Source organism: Chanodichthys erythropterus, chromosome 13 (assembly GCF_024489055.1).
Source record: "Chanodichthys erythropterus isolate Z2021 chromosome 13, ASM2448905v1, whole genome shotgun sequence".
NCBI classification, from domain to species: Eukaryota; Metazoa; Chordata; class Actinopteri; order Cypriniformes; family Xenocyprididae; genus Chanodichthys; species Chanodichthys erythropterus.
The window spans coordinates 38,756,563-38,772,435 of record NC_090233.1 but is presented as its reverse complement, the minus strand read 5'-3'; the positions used below and the strand labels follow the sequence as shown (position 1 = coordinate 38,772,435).

Below are 15,873 nucleotides of genomic sequence, written 5' to 3'. Positions count from 1 at the left end.
CAAAAAAAAAAGAAAAAAACAAAACAAACGCTGGATGGAAACACCAAGATGTGCATAAATTCTAAAAATGTGCACAAAACAAAAGTTGCTCAGTTGAGGAGAATAAAGTTTTTATCTGATAAGACATGCGCATAAATATACCAGAACATATAATGGAATAATTCCCCTGATGCACAACAACAAAAACTTGTGACTTTGCCTCAGAGGATGTGATTGATAACTGGACTCATTGAATCATCATAAGGGGTTAGTTGTAACATTTTTAATGTAACTGTTACAATGATACGCAAACAGCCAACTGTTTTAGCTGGTTTTGAAGTTAGCATGAATGCAAAGCATCAGATTATTATTTTTTTTCTTTAGGTTATGTGAATCAAGTAATGTAACTACAATACAATGATTGATAGACTAAAAATGATCTTGATAAAAAAAATTTACTTTCCCGAAAATCCATTCTTTTTTCTTTTCGGTCATAATCTACCATGTCACACACATGCCAGTTCTCTATCACTACAGCTCTTTTCTGACTTTTCAAACTGACAAGTTACAACTGAACCCGTGTTACAACACTCCCCGGTCTCCCCTGCATGAATATTAATCTTATATTTATACATCTACATAATTTATAGAAAAAGAACGCCACACTTTTTTTTCTTTTCAAATCATGTTTTTATTCCTAATATTAGATGTAGATACACAAGTCAACAAACAAGTCTTTTTCTTGTTTAGATCAGTAATGAAAAATGCTCCACAGCACACTTGCCCCCAAGTGGCGGGGTTTGGTATTACAGACGAGAAACTCAGCAGGAATAGGCTGCAGTTTTACACGAGGTGCAGTTGCAACAGTAGTATTAATAATTGTTATTAATATTATGACTTTTATAATAATAATTATAATAATAACAACAACAGATAATAGTAGTGATATTAACAACTCAGGTTTAAAATCAAGAATGGAATTATCATTCTTTAATAAATGGTATTTTTAATGGGTTTGGTGGGAATATTTTTGAAGACGCATTAAAATGTTGTAAAATACACTACTATTGGTTTGGGGGGGGGGGGGGGGTTGTTCTGCTAAAAAAAAAAAAAAAAAAAAAAAAACAGATTCATCAAATCTAATGCTAAGTCCACTCACTTTTACTGACAGGAGTTTCTTCCCATTGAATTCACTGTATTTATGTATTGCAATAAAATTACATTTCATTTTCCGTACACTTTTCCTCACCAGTCCATTGAAATTTACACAAACAGACTCAGTTATCTAGATTGGCTTATTTGCCATAATGTAACTGACCATCTGAACAAACTGGGTTAAAACCATCCACACTGGAAAGTATAAAATGTGGGAGGAAGAAAACGTTTTCAGATTAGGCAACTATGATGAAGAATAGAAAAAAATCATCAGCACAAATATGAGAGACTAATCCAAATGCAACACATTGACTTATCTCAGGAAGAAATTTAGCACACAGTCCCAAACCGTATGTGTAGGCTCAGACTAAATGAATCATCTTACAGCTCAATGATGGTAATCTGTGTGATCAAAAGCACAACTAGATCATTCTACCGCAGCTCTTTTATCCTTTTGGATGGAGAACATCAGACCGATCCAGAGAATGTTTCACAAAGGTGACTCCAAGCACCTAATTTCTCATTCGGACCAAGTCACAATTCATGTCACTGAACAGAGCGGAAAATGAGTTTTAGTGACACTGTCCAATCACTGAAAACTGGTAAGAGGCTGTTTTTGAGGGCTGGACAAGGTTCAGTAGAGTCTGCATCATTTTCCTTCACATCAATTGTCACAGCAAAAAAAGTTCAGCTTTCAATTTACTGCGTCTTCGTGCCGACCCCTTAAATGCGTCTCCAAAGGAAATGTAGAGATAATTGACATAAGAGTGGACATGGCTCAATACTCCACACACCTCAGAGGAAGGGGCTTCAATGTATGACGTCAAAAAAACTCGCGCTAATATTAACACACCAAGGCAAGCTTTCACACAATCATATGAGGCTGTAAAATCTTTATCCTACAAAAATACTGCTTTCATGCCACAGTGGGTACACTTGTTACACCAGGACATCATGCGTTTAACTGCAAAAGTATATCTGAAATCATGTCAGCTAGGTTGCCGTTGATTCTGCCTTCGTGTACGCTACTTACGGGACAGGAGAGAGTTCTCTCTTGTTGACGCAAGTATAAAACCTACAATTATATAAGTATGCAGTAAAAATTTCACATTCCTCCAAGGAAGATAATTTATAGTAACTCGTGATGTACAAATAAAGGGAAGAGATCATCTCAATCACCATGCTTGGGGGAAAAACTGTTGATTTGGTCCACATTAAGAATACCTCAGTAATTTTGTTTCTCATTCAGAGTTGAAGCACATTCACAACCGATATACCTGAAAGCAACCTCTTCAGAGCACACACACGCTCACACACACCTAAAAATACAGCATCAACCTCAAGAGCATCACTGACACCAATTCCAATAATAGAGTTTCATCCCTGGAAAGTATTGAAAGTGTAGGGTTAGGAGAGAGAAACGTATGTGCGCGTGTCCGTCGGTGTGTGAATGGTAAAACTGACGCCTGAGAATACATTCCGATAGGAAACTTGGTCGACTACATATTCAAATCAAAGTTACTTGAAAATGGAGAAAAATATATGCTGTCCTCAAATTCTGTTTAACGTGAGTTTAATGTTGGCTTGTGCAAGTGATTCTTGTGTTGTGTCTGTTTGCTTTCGAGCAATTGGAAAACCAAAGTCCAAACCACAGCATCACACCTCAATTTCAATCTTCACAACAAACACTTTTCTGGTCTAAGAAAAAAGAACAAGATAAAGAGGTTAAAGGAACTTGATGAGCTAAAGGAACAAGCCACAGAATAAGAACACATACTTAAAGTATTTCTTAATGGAAATGAAAGAGAGAGAACAGAAAGATAAACAAAAAGATAATAAAACCATCATAAATAGTGTTTTTTTTTTCCTTAAGCAGAAAAACACTACTCTTAAAAAAAAAAAAAGCATTCGACACAGTCATATCAAGAAAAAATAAAAAGGAAAGGAAAAAGACCAGCATGAACTCCCACCTCTGATTTATGGGCTTCTTTCTGCTTTGTCCTCTCTGAACATAAGATCATACCAACTATACTTACATTTTCTTTAAATATTTTACTTTAAATGGACTCAAAAACAGAACAGCAAATAAACAATATTAATAATAGCAATAACAATAAAATCTTTAGCTATAAGTATAATAATACCAAAAAAAAAAAAAGGACTGTAGTCCTTTACAAAGAAAGTGAGAGGTCAGGAAATGGAAATCATCAGGGCAAAGAGACAAAATAGCACTCTTGGTCATTACAGTATGGAAATGCCGTAAAACCCAAAGATAAAATTATTTTTAGGGAAAAAGTTAAAAGGAAACTATTCAAATTGAAAGGTATGAGCTAAACTTTCAGGATGGCTCTCGGTCAGGGACGCCACTCTCTCAGCTCAGAGCTCACCGTCCGGCCAAAAGTGACGTTCCATCTAGGAGGCGAGATTGAGGAAGATCCAAAAAAGTGTGGAATGAGATGAATTTAAAAGAAATGAGAGGAAGAAAAATAAAGGGCAAAAACAAAAAACCTATCACAAAGGTGACATGCGAGTTTTCTTTGCCTTTTCTAAACAGTTTCTTTTGAGTGTTGACAAACTTCCATCTCTTGTTTGGCTCACTGTGGAGATCTGTGCCATATTTTGGTGCTTATTTCTTTTTGCCAAAGAAACTGAAGCGCTTCTCGCCGCCTCTCTCTTTGCCGTCTTTGTTGCGCATGGTCACGCCTCCACCCTCGCCCGAGCTGGGAGACATTGGCGGCATGGTCATCGCCCGACTCAGACCTCGTGTGCCACCTGGCGAACGCTCGGTGGACGGCAGGGATAACTGGATTGCTCGAATCCATGAACTCATCTCAGCCTGAGAGAGAGAACGATTGTGTCACAATGTAAGAGTACGACAGTGCGATATCTTCCTAAAGCGTAATATTAGAGTATGACCTAAAAACATTCTCTTTTCATCCTTTGCAAAACTTACCTCATCCTTCGCTTGGAACAAGAACTCTTTTCCATCCCCAAGCCTTTAAAAAAAAAAAAAAAACACCATAATGTCACATACTAAGAACTTCAATCATTTTCTTGTGTTTCATAATTTCTCCCATCATCTCTTTCTCACCTAAGTTTAAATACATGTTTCCTCTTCTTGTAGTCATGGGCTACCTCACAGACAGCCTCGTTGAGGCTGATGGGAACTTCTCCATGGTAAGGGATTCCATTAGAGGCACTCTTGTTGTCCTTATAGAAGCCCATACTTCCTTTACGTAAAACGCAATATACATTCTGCCATGATCTACAAATGCACAGGGAGAAAAACACACCATTTACATGATTAACCCTGATTAGATTCTCTCAATCATTCTTTCATAAAATTCCTGCTTCCTGTGTCACCTGGTGGCTGCTTTTTTGTTGTGTGATTCCATTTCCTGTTTTCTGCAAAGGATGCCCTCCATGTTTTCTGTGGCCGCCTCAGCTCCTCCTCGCCCTGGCAGTGTTGCTGAAGGGTCTTGCCGTGATGCTGAGTCCAGACCACTGTCACGGCCTGGACCGTTAACTGATTCCGATTCAGATCCCTGGTTGACCAAAACAGGCCACAGTTAGTAGACATTACAATACTGCACTCAAAGAGTGATTAGGTCACTATCGTACTGGTCAATACTATTTTTATTCATTAAAGGCATTATGTAACTTGTTCACAATTACATGCTATATTAATAGGCAACAAATATACTTTAAACTGTTCATTAAAAATATTACACTCTCACATTGACTACCATTCAAAGGTTTAAGATCTTTTTAAAGTCTCTTATGCTCACCAAAACGGCATTTTATTTGATCACAAATTAATACATTACACAATTTTAATATTGTGAAATATTATTACAATTTAAAATAACTGTTTTCTAATTGAATATTTTAAAACGTAATGTATTCCTGTGATGGCAAAGTTGGATTTGCAGCATCATTACTCCAGTCTTCAGTGTCACATGATTCAGAAATCCTTCTAATTAGATTTAGTGCTCAAGAAACATTAATTTTATTAATTATAGGCCTTAGATTAAGCTAGGATTAGGCCTTAGTTCAATTAGGATATTTAAGTAGCTTTAAAAAAAACATTACTGGTGTGCATCTTGATACAAAACAATGGCACTGACATATTTTAAGTTGCTTTCAGTTAAAACAGCTCAAACATGCATTTTAGTCTGGGACTAGGCTTAAGCCTTGTCTGTGAAACCAGGGGATATATTATCAATGTTGACAGCATTTATGTGAAATATAAATATTTTGTAACAAATGTAAAAGTCTTTACTGTCACTTTTGATTAATTTTATTGTGTCCTTGATGAATAAAATTAATAATTTCTATTAAAAAAAAAAAAAAATACTACTGACCCTTCATAACATGACCTGTCTCAGTATTCTCATAAATCCAATTTGCACAGTTATTTTTTATGAATTTTGAGGTGTAATCCCTCACTAATGACAAACAAATATTCCAAGATAATACTGTATCATCCTAATGAACAGATTAATCAAAATATTCAAACGCAATAAGCACAATATGTACATGCACACAAAGGAAAGCAAAGGCACACTCAAAGACATAAGGAGGCAGTATGGAAAAGCTGGGGGTATATGGACGCAAGAATGAAAAAACACTGCCACAAAGACACTGGGACACATCTGCCTAAAACAATTACTCAAACTAATTTTATATTCTAAGCCAAATACGTAAATACAAATGTTAGGAAAAATAGTTGCCTTGGAATAAAGTAAAATCCGATGAAACTGAAGGAAATAAAAAAAGAATATCTCATGTGAGAGTTGGATTAGTAGGGATTTAGTTGTCAGCTGTTGTGATGCACACAAACACTAGCCCTACTGTAAGTTAAGCTCTCCTGACAACAAACAACAAAACAACAGCACTCCACAAAACAACAAAGCTGCATTTTAACATCAAAAATAGAAATTTATATGTGATATTAGTGCATCACAAACACTGAAGTTGAAGCTCAGGCCCAAGCAGGACAAAAATATCAAAAGTTCAAAATTACAGTAGCCAAATACATACAAAAAAAAGCACAAGACTGATCCACTGAAAGCAATAGAAAGCAGCAGAACTGTGACTTTGCCCTCAAGCAGGTGTGGTATAGCTGCCATCATGCTGCGAGGCTACTGGGTTATTAAGCGCAAGCAGCGATGGGGCAGCGATGCTACACTACGGCTACAGGCGGGCGCTACGGGGTTAGTACTCACACGCTCCTGTGCCTTGTGGGGTTTAGGCACAGGCTTAGAAACTGGGTTAGACTGAGGTTTACTCTCTGGTTTAGGTTCGGCTTTCTTGAGTTCAGATACAGAAACCGATAATGACTGCAGATAAGAGACGTCACAAGAATGTGTGTTAACATGTGAGTGTGTTAGAATTAGCACGTTTGTCTTGAAATATTGTTCTGACAGTTAAAAGGACATCCACACAGCATGACCATGAAAACGTACTGATAGTTTTGTTAGACACTCAACATTCTCCCACACTCAAAGAGACTCAAGAGTTTACAGCAGAACATTGATATCAACATGAATAATAGAAAGGAACAAGCAAAAAGACACTGAACACACAACAAGACAGCACAATTGAGACTGGGACTGTGACGTCACGTGTGTCTTGACATGAATTTTAAAACTGTGTCTGTATACTAATACATGATGTAAACATGTATGAAAGTGAATGCATAACTGGATCAATATGAATAGAGAATATAATGCAAGCACAGTGTGGACCATATCTGACCTGTGATGTTTCCTGGTCACTGTAGACACCATTGACAGATACTGACTGGTTCAATGTAGTCTGGTCCAGACTCGTCCTTAAAGAGAAGCCAGTGTAAACACGTCATTAAAAAAAGTTACAACTATGGTCCAAAAGTATCTTTTTGCCACACCTGGCAATAGCAATGTCTTATTTAGCAGTTTTTCCTCCTTAAATCAACTTACATCATGTGATTTAATGTTACTTGTAAATAAATAACGTAAAAAACTAATAAATAGATACACAACCTTTCAAAAGTTGGGATTGGTAAGATTTCTTAATGTTTTTGAAAGAAGTCTATTATGCGCACCAAGGCTGCATTTTATTTAATCACAAATACAGTAAAACAATAATATTGTGAAATATTTGTACAATTTTCTATTTGAATATATTTTCATTTAAATTTATTCCTGTGTTGGCAAAGCTGAATTTTTAGCATCATTATTCTGGTCTTCAGTATCACATGACCCTTTAGAAATCATTCTAATATGCTGATTTGCTGCTCAATAAACATTTATTTCAGAGCTGCTTAATATTTTTGTGGAAACGTCATACATTTTTTCATGATTCTTTGCCTAACAGAAAGTTCAAAAGAACAGCATTTATTTAAAATAGAAATCTTGTAACCATGTAAAAAAATTTACTGTCACTTCTGATCAATTTAATGCATCCTTGCTGAATAAAAGTATCAATTTCTATTAAAAAATTTTTTTTAAAAAAACTTTTGAATGGTAGTGTAAAAAAATGGCTGTATTTCATTGCCAAAGCCTATTTTTACTTGCATTTTGTGCTTGGTGAGTATTTTTGTTTTTGACACTGGTTACAAGGTAAAAAAAAACAAAAAACAATAGAATAAGCAGAAAAGGTAAGAGGTAAAAATTAGTGGAAAAAAATGAGCACCCCTCTAGCTGAATAGAATGGTAGAGTCTGTTTCTTACCTTGCAGCAGAATCGTTAATCTCAGATGGTACTACTTCCTCCACAGGGGGAGGTGTGGGTGGTCGTCGGGCCCTCTCTTCCTCTTCTCTTCTTCTTTGAATTTCCTGTTCCTCCAGCTGACAGAGAATAACATGAGAAAGTGAGAACATTAAAAGGATACAATGAATGGCGTTATCATTACAAATCCTGCACTTTTATAAGTGTAGGTGTGTAGTTAACAAACCGTGGTGAGCTTCTCTAGCTGTGTGAAACGATCTTCCCAGCCTGCTGCCAGTTTTTCAAAAGCTTCATGGCGTTTGATAAGACTCTCAACCTCGTCTACATTAGAGCCCAATTCTGCTGCCCTGACCAGCGGCTCCTGTCCAGCCAGCCAAGATTCAGCCATAGACGCATCCCTGCTAAACTGTAATACCTCCAGAACTGACATACACAAAGAAGCAGAGGAATAAGATGAGATTTCACATGAATGCAAGGATGTCATATGGTCAAACAGTATCGTAAGAAAAAACATCAAAAAACATGTAGATCAAAACTGCCACCTTTGATGTAAATCTCTTTAGCATACTATGAACCACAGAAACAAGCTTCCTCCGATATACTCACCAATCTGTAAGTGGTCCATTTTCTCTTGCCACTTCTGATTAATTTCTGTGCGTTTTGCCTGAAGCTGATCCAATTTCTCTTGAATCTAGAAATGACAAACATCCAATTACCTCACAGTGTTGGCTAACATGCACTGATTAATATGTGAATGTGCATGTTCATTTGTGTGTATGTGGCGTGGACAAACCTCATCTGAAGCATAGTGGTTGTTATTGATGAGGGTCCGTCCCATTTCACTGCAAGCAGTGAAGCTGTCTGCTCTAGTGTCTATCTCAGACTTAATGTCCTGGTGGTTGGCGATGACCAGACCAGCTGAGGAGACGTCCCTACAACAGAGAATATATTGGCTCTCATCAGTTCTTTACTTATTCATGTATGTAATTCCTTCTTAAACAGGTTTCCAACAAATGTTCTTGTAGAATTGAGTCATTATATCATATATCATTATATTATTATGTACTTAAATGTATTCATTTTTTAACGTGTCAGTTTATATTCACTACCGTTCATTACCGTTTTGTGTGTTTTTGAAAGACATTACTTTTATTAGGCAAGGATGCATTAAAATGATCAGTAAAGACATTTTAAATAAATATTGTTATTCTGAACTTTATTAATCAAAGAATCCTGAAAAAAACCCACAAGCATCCACAACACAAATATATTCAACAGTGATAATAATAATAATAAGTAGAAAAACAAGAAATGCTTTTTGAGCACCAAATCAATATTAGAATGATTTCTGAAGACACTGACACTGTAGACAGGAGTAATGGCTGCTTAAAATTCAGCTTTGCCATATGATATAAAATATATTAAAATGGAAAACAGTTATTTAAATTTGAAACAATGTTTTACTATTACTGTTTGTACTGTACTGTACAGTACTTTTTGGTAAAATAAATGCAGCCTTCGTGACCATAAGAGACTACGGTCAAAAACATTAAGAAATCATACCAACCCCAAACATTTGAACGGTAGCGTATGTTTGATTCAGATGTGTATGTTTGCAAGTACCTCGGACTGTCATGTGACTGGATCTGTAAGTTGATTCCCTCCATCCACAGCATGAGGTCTCTGACCATGTTTAAGTGTCTGAACTTCTCCACTGTGTCCAGCAGGAGCAGCCGTCTGGCTTGAGTGGCAGATTGAAGCCCCTCCCAGGCCTCTGTGACTGCACGCTCATGGCGATGGATATCATCAGCTTTCTCTCCAGCGTATGCTTTCTGCAGACGTGCAGCATCGTCCTGCACCTGCGTGACCTGTAGTGAAGGGACAAAGAATGACGTTTAACCTTTAGACACATAATCAAACGGTCAAAATCAAGACATCAGAAAATGTACAACATATATGGGAAAAGGTTAAAGGAAGGCTCTCACCTGTCCACTGAGAGCCTGCACATCATGCTCATAGGCCGTATGCTGTCTAAGCAAGTGCTGGACAGTGTTCAGGTCCCGTCCGAGTTCGGCTCCAGCTAGTGTCTCCTTCTTCTCCCTTATGAGCCCAAGAGCTTCCCGGGCATCCTGATGGAAGCGGTGCAGCTCATAAGATGCGGCCAGCATCTGTGTGCGTGTGTCGATAAGCTCCAGCAGGTCGGCCCAGGCCTCATTGAGCCCATCCTTCCACTCAGCTACGCTGGCGTTTTCTGGATGACCGGACTCGATAAGTTCATCTGCCTGAGCGTTCACTGCATCCACACGCTCTTGGCCAATTGTGCTGGTGTCCCGCGCAAATTCGCGGAACTTATCACGCAACATCTGAAGGGTCGAGAGAGAGAGAATCCAGAATTATAGACGATAATCCCACTGTATAATCTTTAAAGAAAGTTTAAGGTTACATTTATATTAATCCGGATACATTTGGAAAAGATGTTTTTATTTCAAAATGTGCTCCCTTGCATTTTCAAGCAATTTTAACCACACTGAAACAGCGGGAAACGTTAAAATCATCCTACTGCATACGTGTAAAATTCAATAAAAGCTGATACAGAGAACCCAGACATAATAAAGTTCCCACAACATTCTTCTGGCACAATCAGGAGTGTTTTACGAGTGTCAGGAGGCCAAAACGTACAGGAAAAAGTTGCATTTTCAAATGTATCCAGATTAGTGTAGATGTAACCTAAAGAAGTAGCTCACATATATATGATATGATATGAATAAAGTTTTTGCAATTCCAGTATTGAAGATTTAGGAAGTGAGGAGGAAAAATTCATACCGTCACATGTTCATAGTCTTGTCCAAGTTCATGAGACCCTGCGACGACCTCTCTCTCAGCGATCCACTGCTCTAAATCATCCACTTCTCTCTTCAGCTGGGTCAGTCTCAGTCTCTCCTGCAGTTTGCCCCTCCGCTCTTCTGCCAGATCCTTCAACCCTGCATACAGTTTATCCACCTGGGCCTGCCTCAGAGTGATTCTTTCACTACAAAAGGGGGGAAAAAAAAGGATTATACCAATACATAATTTCATACACTTTATCTGACAGTCCACCAATACTAGTATGCTCCCCACCTTTCTGGGTGTTCACTGTTCACCATGAGTCTGCTGCTGTTGGCCAGCTGGTGGATGGTCTGAGCGTAGTCCTCTAGAGCCTGCTCCAGAATCTGGTGTTTCTTCACCATCACCAGAGCACTCTGCTCATCCTACAACAACCACAAAAACTTTAAACACTGCTTATGTAAACACATCAATAACAGCACAGCACTTTGGCAAAGTACGTAAACTCTTCAGAACTACAGAATGACTGAACTAATATGAGAATTTTTTTGTGAGGACTAAAATCAGTACTGAAGGAGCTCTGATGTATGATGGTTGCTTTTCCTTCAAATTTTGTCAGGTGTGTCTAAAACCTAAGACTTGGGTACATGTACATCAAATCCCAAATCCTTAAAATTTTATCATATATATATATATATATATATATATATATATATATATATATATATATATATATATATATATATATGTTTTAAACAGTATTATAATAGAAAAGTTAATTTAAATGGTAATATTTCACAAAATATATAAACATTTTGTGAAATATTACCATTTAAATGAACTTTTCTATTATAATACTGCTTAAAATGTAATTTATTCCTGTGATGGCAAAGCTGAATTTTTGGCAGCAAATCGCTATTCCAGTCTTCAGTGTCACATGATCCTTCAGAAATCATTCTAATATGCCGATTTGCTGCTCAAGAAACATTTCTTATTATTATCAATGTTGAAAACAGTGCTGCTGAAAATGCATTTTGGAAATACTTTTTTTCAGGACTCCAAAAAAAAAAAAAAATCATCCTGAAACCGAACTTTTGAATGGCAGTGTATGTCTCATTGTACTTCCAAGCACAAATCTCTTTCAAGGATCTTTGAATCACTGTTAAAGGTTCATTTTAAAGTTCAGTCTTCACTGACCTTCGCCTTCTCCTCTGACATCATATGAAGCTCTTGTTCTCCCATCCAGGCCTCAGCTTCTGCAGCATCTGTGTAAAACTGCTGTGCTCGGTTAGCTTCTGCTAGCCTCACATTTCTCTTCTCTGTCTCAGAAATCATAAGGTCCCACAATTCCCTCAGCTCTGCCAGACGTCCATCAAGAGCAGCTTTCCTCTCCCTGTCCATCTCTGACTCCTTCCCAGGAGACATGTTTCTACCGTGAGCCTGTATGTCATCGATACGGGGCTGATGACCCTGAATCTCCTTCTGCAGAGTCTGGGGGAAAATGGAAAGTCAGTCAGACAGTGAAAAAGAAAGTTTTAAAGACTGGAAATGATCAAAAGTAAACACTTTTTTTATAGATTCAAAAACATCGATTGAGCAATCAATTACCTGATTCTTTTTGATGAGCAGCTGAACACTGGGCAGATCTTTACCGTGGTCTGTGGAAGTGGCGAGGGGCATCCTTTCCTTCACCCATAACTTTAGAAACAAACATGAAAAATACTCTTAAGGTACTTTTAAACAATTTTCACTCAGAAATTGCCAGTAAATTTTAAATTACAAAGAAATGTCAAATAACAGTGAATTACTGAGTGAAATTTTCAAGTAGAATGATTGAAATGGTATTTTCTTATGTGCTTGAATAATATTTACAACTTTAACAAAATGGTTGTTTTTTACAGTGTAGCTGTTCTTGCTTATGACTCACAATCTCATCCTCAAGGTCTCTGTTGAACTGATGAGCCTCTTTTGAAGCAAGAAGATGCTGCCTCCGCTGTTTTAGAGGGTCCTGCAGCTGAGCAAAACTGTCTGTCACCCTTCTCTGCTGACCATCCACCTCCACTGTCCCAGAATCCTCTTGAGCCAAGGCCAGAGCCTGTGACTGCAGAGACTGGACCTCTTTCTCACGCACCTCCATCTGGTGCTCCAGCATCTGAGACACACACAGGTACAGGGTCACATAGGGGGTCATTAGTTTGAAAACATGTCTACTTGCACAGAATAAAGCATATTCACATTTTTGGCACTGTTTCTAGAGAGAATGACTACACATTCAAATGTTCTGTCCCACGGACTACAGGATGGTTTAATTTCACACAGAAGTGATCTGTGAGTATCTGGAGTTGTGATCTTCTTGGTCTTGGATTTACCTGGTGTTTCTTGAGCAGGATGTTGACACTGGTGAGATCTTTTCCAAAGTCATCGCTCTGAAGTTGAGAAGAAATGTTCTGGAGCCAGGAGTCAAGTGCTGAACAGCTCTGCGTGAAAAGCTCAGCTCGGTTGGCGTCGAACAGACACTGAGCTTTGGCTTGAGTGGTGCTCTCCAACTCCTCCCACTGCTTCTGTAGGCCACTCAGAGTCTCTGATACCGTCTGCTCCAGCTCTGGCTTCTCCTTCACCAACACCTGACCCTCCTGCGAAAACAAGAAATGATTAAGTTATTTGACGAACCCTGGATGAACCAATGGATTTCCGTGATATTTCCAGACTTTCACACAAAGAGCAATTTCTAGCAAATATAAATTTTAGAGCTGAGCATTTCCATGAATTTTTAATTTTTTTAAGAATTTCGATTACGTTTCCAGGCCTGGAAATTACAATTTCAAAAAGTATATTGGTATTCAGAGGTACATAAGATATATAATGCACTGGGAGATGATGGGAATATACCTTGTCAATCTTGTCCAGCCAATCTTTATTGGAGGCCAACTCAGCCATGAAGGCCTGGTGCTTCTGCCACTTGCTGTGGAGGTTTCTGGCCTCATCATAAGACATGTCCTGAGCAGTCAACATCTTCTCATTTATCCACAATGTCAGCTACAGAGACAGGGATGGAAAAGGAGACTTATTAATCACATAAAGGTCTGAATGTGGCGCTACTGGATTCATCCTGTAGGAGGTGCTGTGGTTCACTGGTAACTGATAACACTGATAACACTCTCAGAGTTTATATGAGAGTGTTATCTTTTTCAATGTCAGTTAGAAGGACTTTGTCTTATAATAATTGCTCTGTATTTTGTATTATTACCTCTTGTCCATCCTGAAGGAAGTGCTGCAGCTCTCTGTTATCCTTCAGTTTAGCCAGCAGCTCATTGGCAGCTTGTTTGTTCTTCTGGTGTCTTTAAGGAAATTGAGAAAGAACATGAGATGAAAAACATGATGTTATCTGGACTGGATCCAATGGGGAATGTTGGGGGATGGGCACGTATTTAAGACACATCATTGCCAGGAACCATAGCGATTAATATGGCACATTTCCAATACAGTTGAGCTCCTTAAGTATGACTTTGCACTATTAACCCTCCACTGCACACATGTTGATTTTTTTTTTTTTTTTAATTCTCCCCAACCCCAAAATATGTGACAATGGTACAGAATCATAGAGAAAATCATAAAAAAACAACAAAAAAAACAAATCAAGAAATCATTAAATAAAAAGGGAAAAACTCTTGAAACATATTGATATATTAAATTTGTATCATGTAGTGTGCTATGCCATATAATGTACTCCATGAAATAAGATTTCACTCTGTACGAAACTTCAAAAATCACTTCTTCTCTGCTGTGAAATAGTGGTGTATGTTACAATTTTTGCGCATCACTTTGGGTGTTACCGCACACCCAGGAACCTTGCATTTTCCCTTCCTATAATACATTATGGCCAATGTGAGGTATTGCCCGAAACATCCTCAAAAAATATCCCTTATCATACAATGTTGCCCTGAGGCAACGAAAAGAGAAACTGAATTTCTTAGCATGCAAAAAAAAAACTAAAAAAAAACTCATAAAACCTGACAAAAGGTTTCACTACAACTTCTTAAACACACACACACATATTTTTTTATAGATAGGTCATGTCATTTTAAATGAGATTACTAAAGCAAATAATCTAGCCTTCTTCTCACACCATGTGCTCCTGTGACCATGTGTTAGTGATGTGTCGTTCTTGAACGATTCGTTCATTTTGAACGATTCGTTCATTTTGAAAAAATCTTTAATGTGACTCGGGAAGAACGAGTCGTCTCAGGGGTGATTTGATCAGCCGCGCATGTAAAATATTCTACAGGTTCTATACTGCTAGTAGTAGTTCACCTGATGATTCAATTGATTAGTTCATTTCATGAGTCTTTCGGGTATTTGAGTCCTTCCTTAATCACGTGACAGACCCATACGCTATGCTGTGTGACCCAAGCACATTATATTTATTAGTAAATAACGTTAACTCTCCAGTTTTGTTTGTCTGTTAAAGCTGAAGTTATCATAACCTTGATGTTTTAAACTAACATTAATAATTCAAATTCAAAATGTTATTTGCTTTTAATTTATGTCATTATGTCCTTTTTGAGCAATCTTCTTATACATATATTAGACCAATATGTCAAGTCTGCCTAGGAAAAGCAATTATTATAACAGCAAACTCAAAATTGGAGTAAAAATGAACAAACTAGGCTATAAATACTTTGTATTGTAGGCTTGGATTATTATATTATTATATAGCCTAGTGTTTATTTACAGATAGATAGTCAAAAAGATAAATTAATCAATATTTTATTTATAACAGGGCTTTATTTATTTATAATAACACACTACAGATCCTCAAGAAACAGTAACAAAAACAGTGACAGAAATGTCAGAAATAGCGTATGGGTCTGTCACGTGATTAAGGAACGACTCAAAACCCGAAAGACTCATAAAAAGAACTAATCAATTCTCTTTCCGGCTCAGACTGCATTGGCTTAGTGTATGGGTCTGTCACGTGTTTAAGGAACGACTCAAAAACCCGAAAGACTCATGAAGAGATCTAATCAATTCTCTTTCCGGCTCAGAATGCATTGGCTTAGTGTATGGGTCTGTCACGTGTTTAAAGAACGACTCAAAAACCCGAAAGACTCATGAAATGAACTAATCAATTATCTTACCAGCTCAGACTGCATTGGTTTAGCATGGGACTGCCTGTCACGTCATTAAGGAATGACTTAAACCC

The 15,873-nt window shown here is 37.6% G+C and overlaps 1 protein-coding gene across 3 annotated transcripts in view; it reads right to left on the bottom strand.

Moving 5' to 3' along the window:
• Window positions 1–64: 64 nt before the first annotated feature.
• sptbn2 (spectrin, beta, non-erythrocytic 2) overlaps window positions 65–15,873 on the bottom strand; it is a 54,439-nt gene continuing 38,630 nt past the window's right edge. Inside the window, exons 23-41 of one of the 3 annotated variants that reach the window (XM_067405557.1) lie at window positions 13,918–14,008; window positions 13,560–13,706; window positions 13,040–13,303; window positions 12,598–12,822; window positions 12,279–12,368; window positions 11,868–12,161; window positions 10,965–11,095; window positions 10,671–10,875; window positions 9,833–10,210; window positions 9,471–9,715; window positions 8,641–8,779; window positions 8,454–8,538; window positions 8,074–8,270; window positions 7,851–7,966; window positions 6,895–6,970; window positions 4,498–4,679; window positions 4,226–4,399; window positions 4,088–4,130; window positions 65–3,970 (exon numbers count right to left, since the gene is read on the bottom strand). In XM_067405557.1, coding sequence (XP_067261658.1) covers window positions 3,761–3,970; window positions 4,088–4,130; window positions 4,226–4,399; window positions 4,498–4,679; window positions 6,895–6,970; window positions 7,851–7,966; window positions 8,074–8,270; window positions 8,454–8,538; window positions 8,641–8,779; window positions 9,471–9,715; window positions 9,833–10,210; window positions 10,671–10,875; window positions 10,965–11,095; window positions 11,868–12,161; window positions 12,279–12,368; window positions 12,598–12,822; window positions 13,040–13,303; window positions 13,560–13,706; window positions 13,918–14,008 — 3,292 coding nt within the window. In that variant the 3' untranslated portion in view covers window positions 65–3,760. Of the gene's footprint in view, window positions 3,971–4,087; window positions 4,131–4,225; window positions 4,400–4,497; window positions 4,680–4,769; window positions 6,477–6,894; window positions 6,971–7,850; window positions 7,967–8,073; window positions 8,271–8,453; window positions 8,539–8,640; window positions 8,780–9,470; window positions 9,716–9,832; window positions 10,211–10,670; window positions 10,876–10,964; window positions 11,096–11,867; window positions 12,162–12,278; window positions 12,369–12,597; window positions 12,823–13,039; window positions 13,304–13,559; window positions 13,707–13,917; window positions 14,009–15,873 lie in introns of those variants that run through there. The other 2 variants (XM_067405554.1, XM_067405556.1) reach the window with 2 other exon arrangements.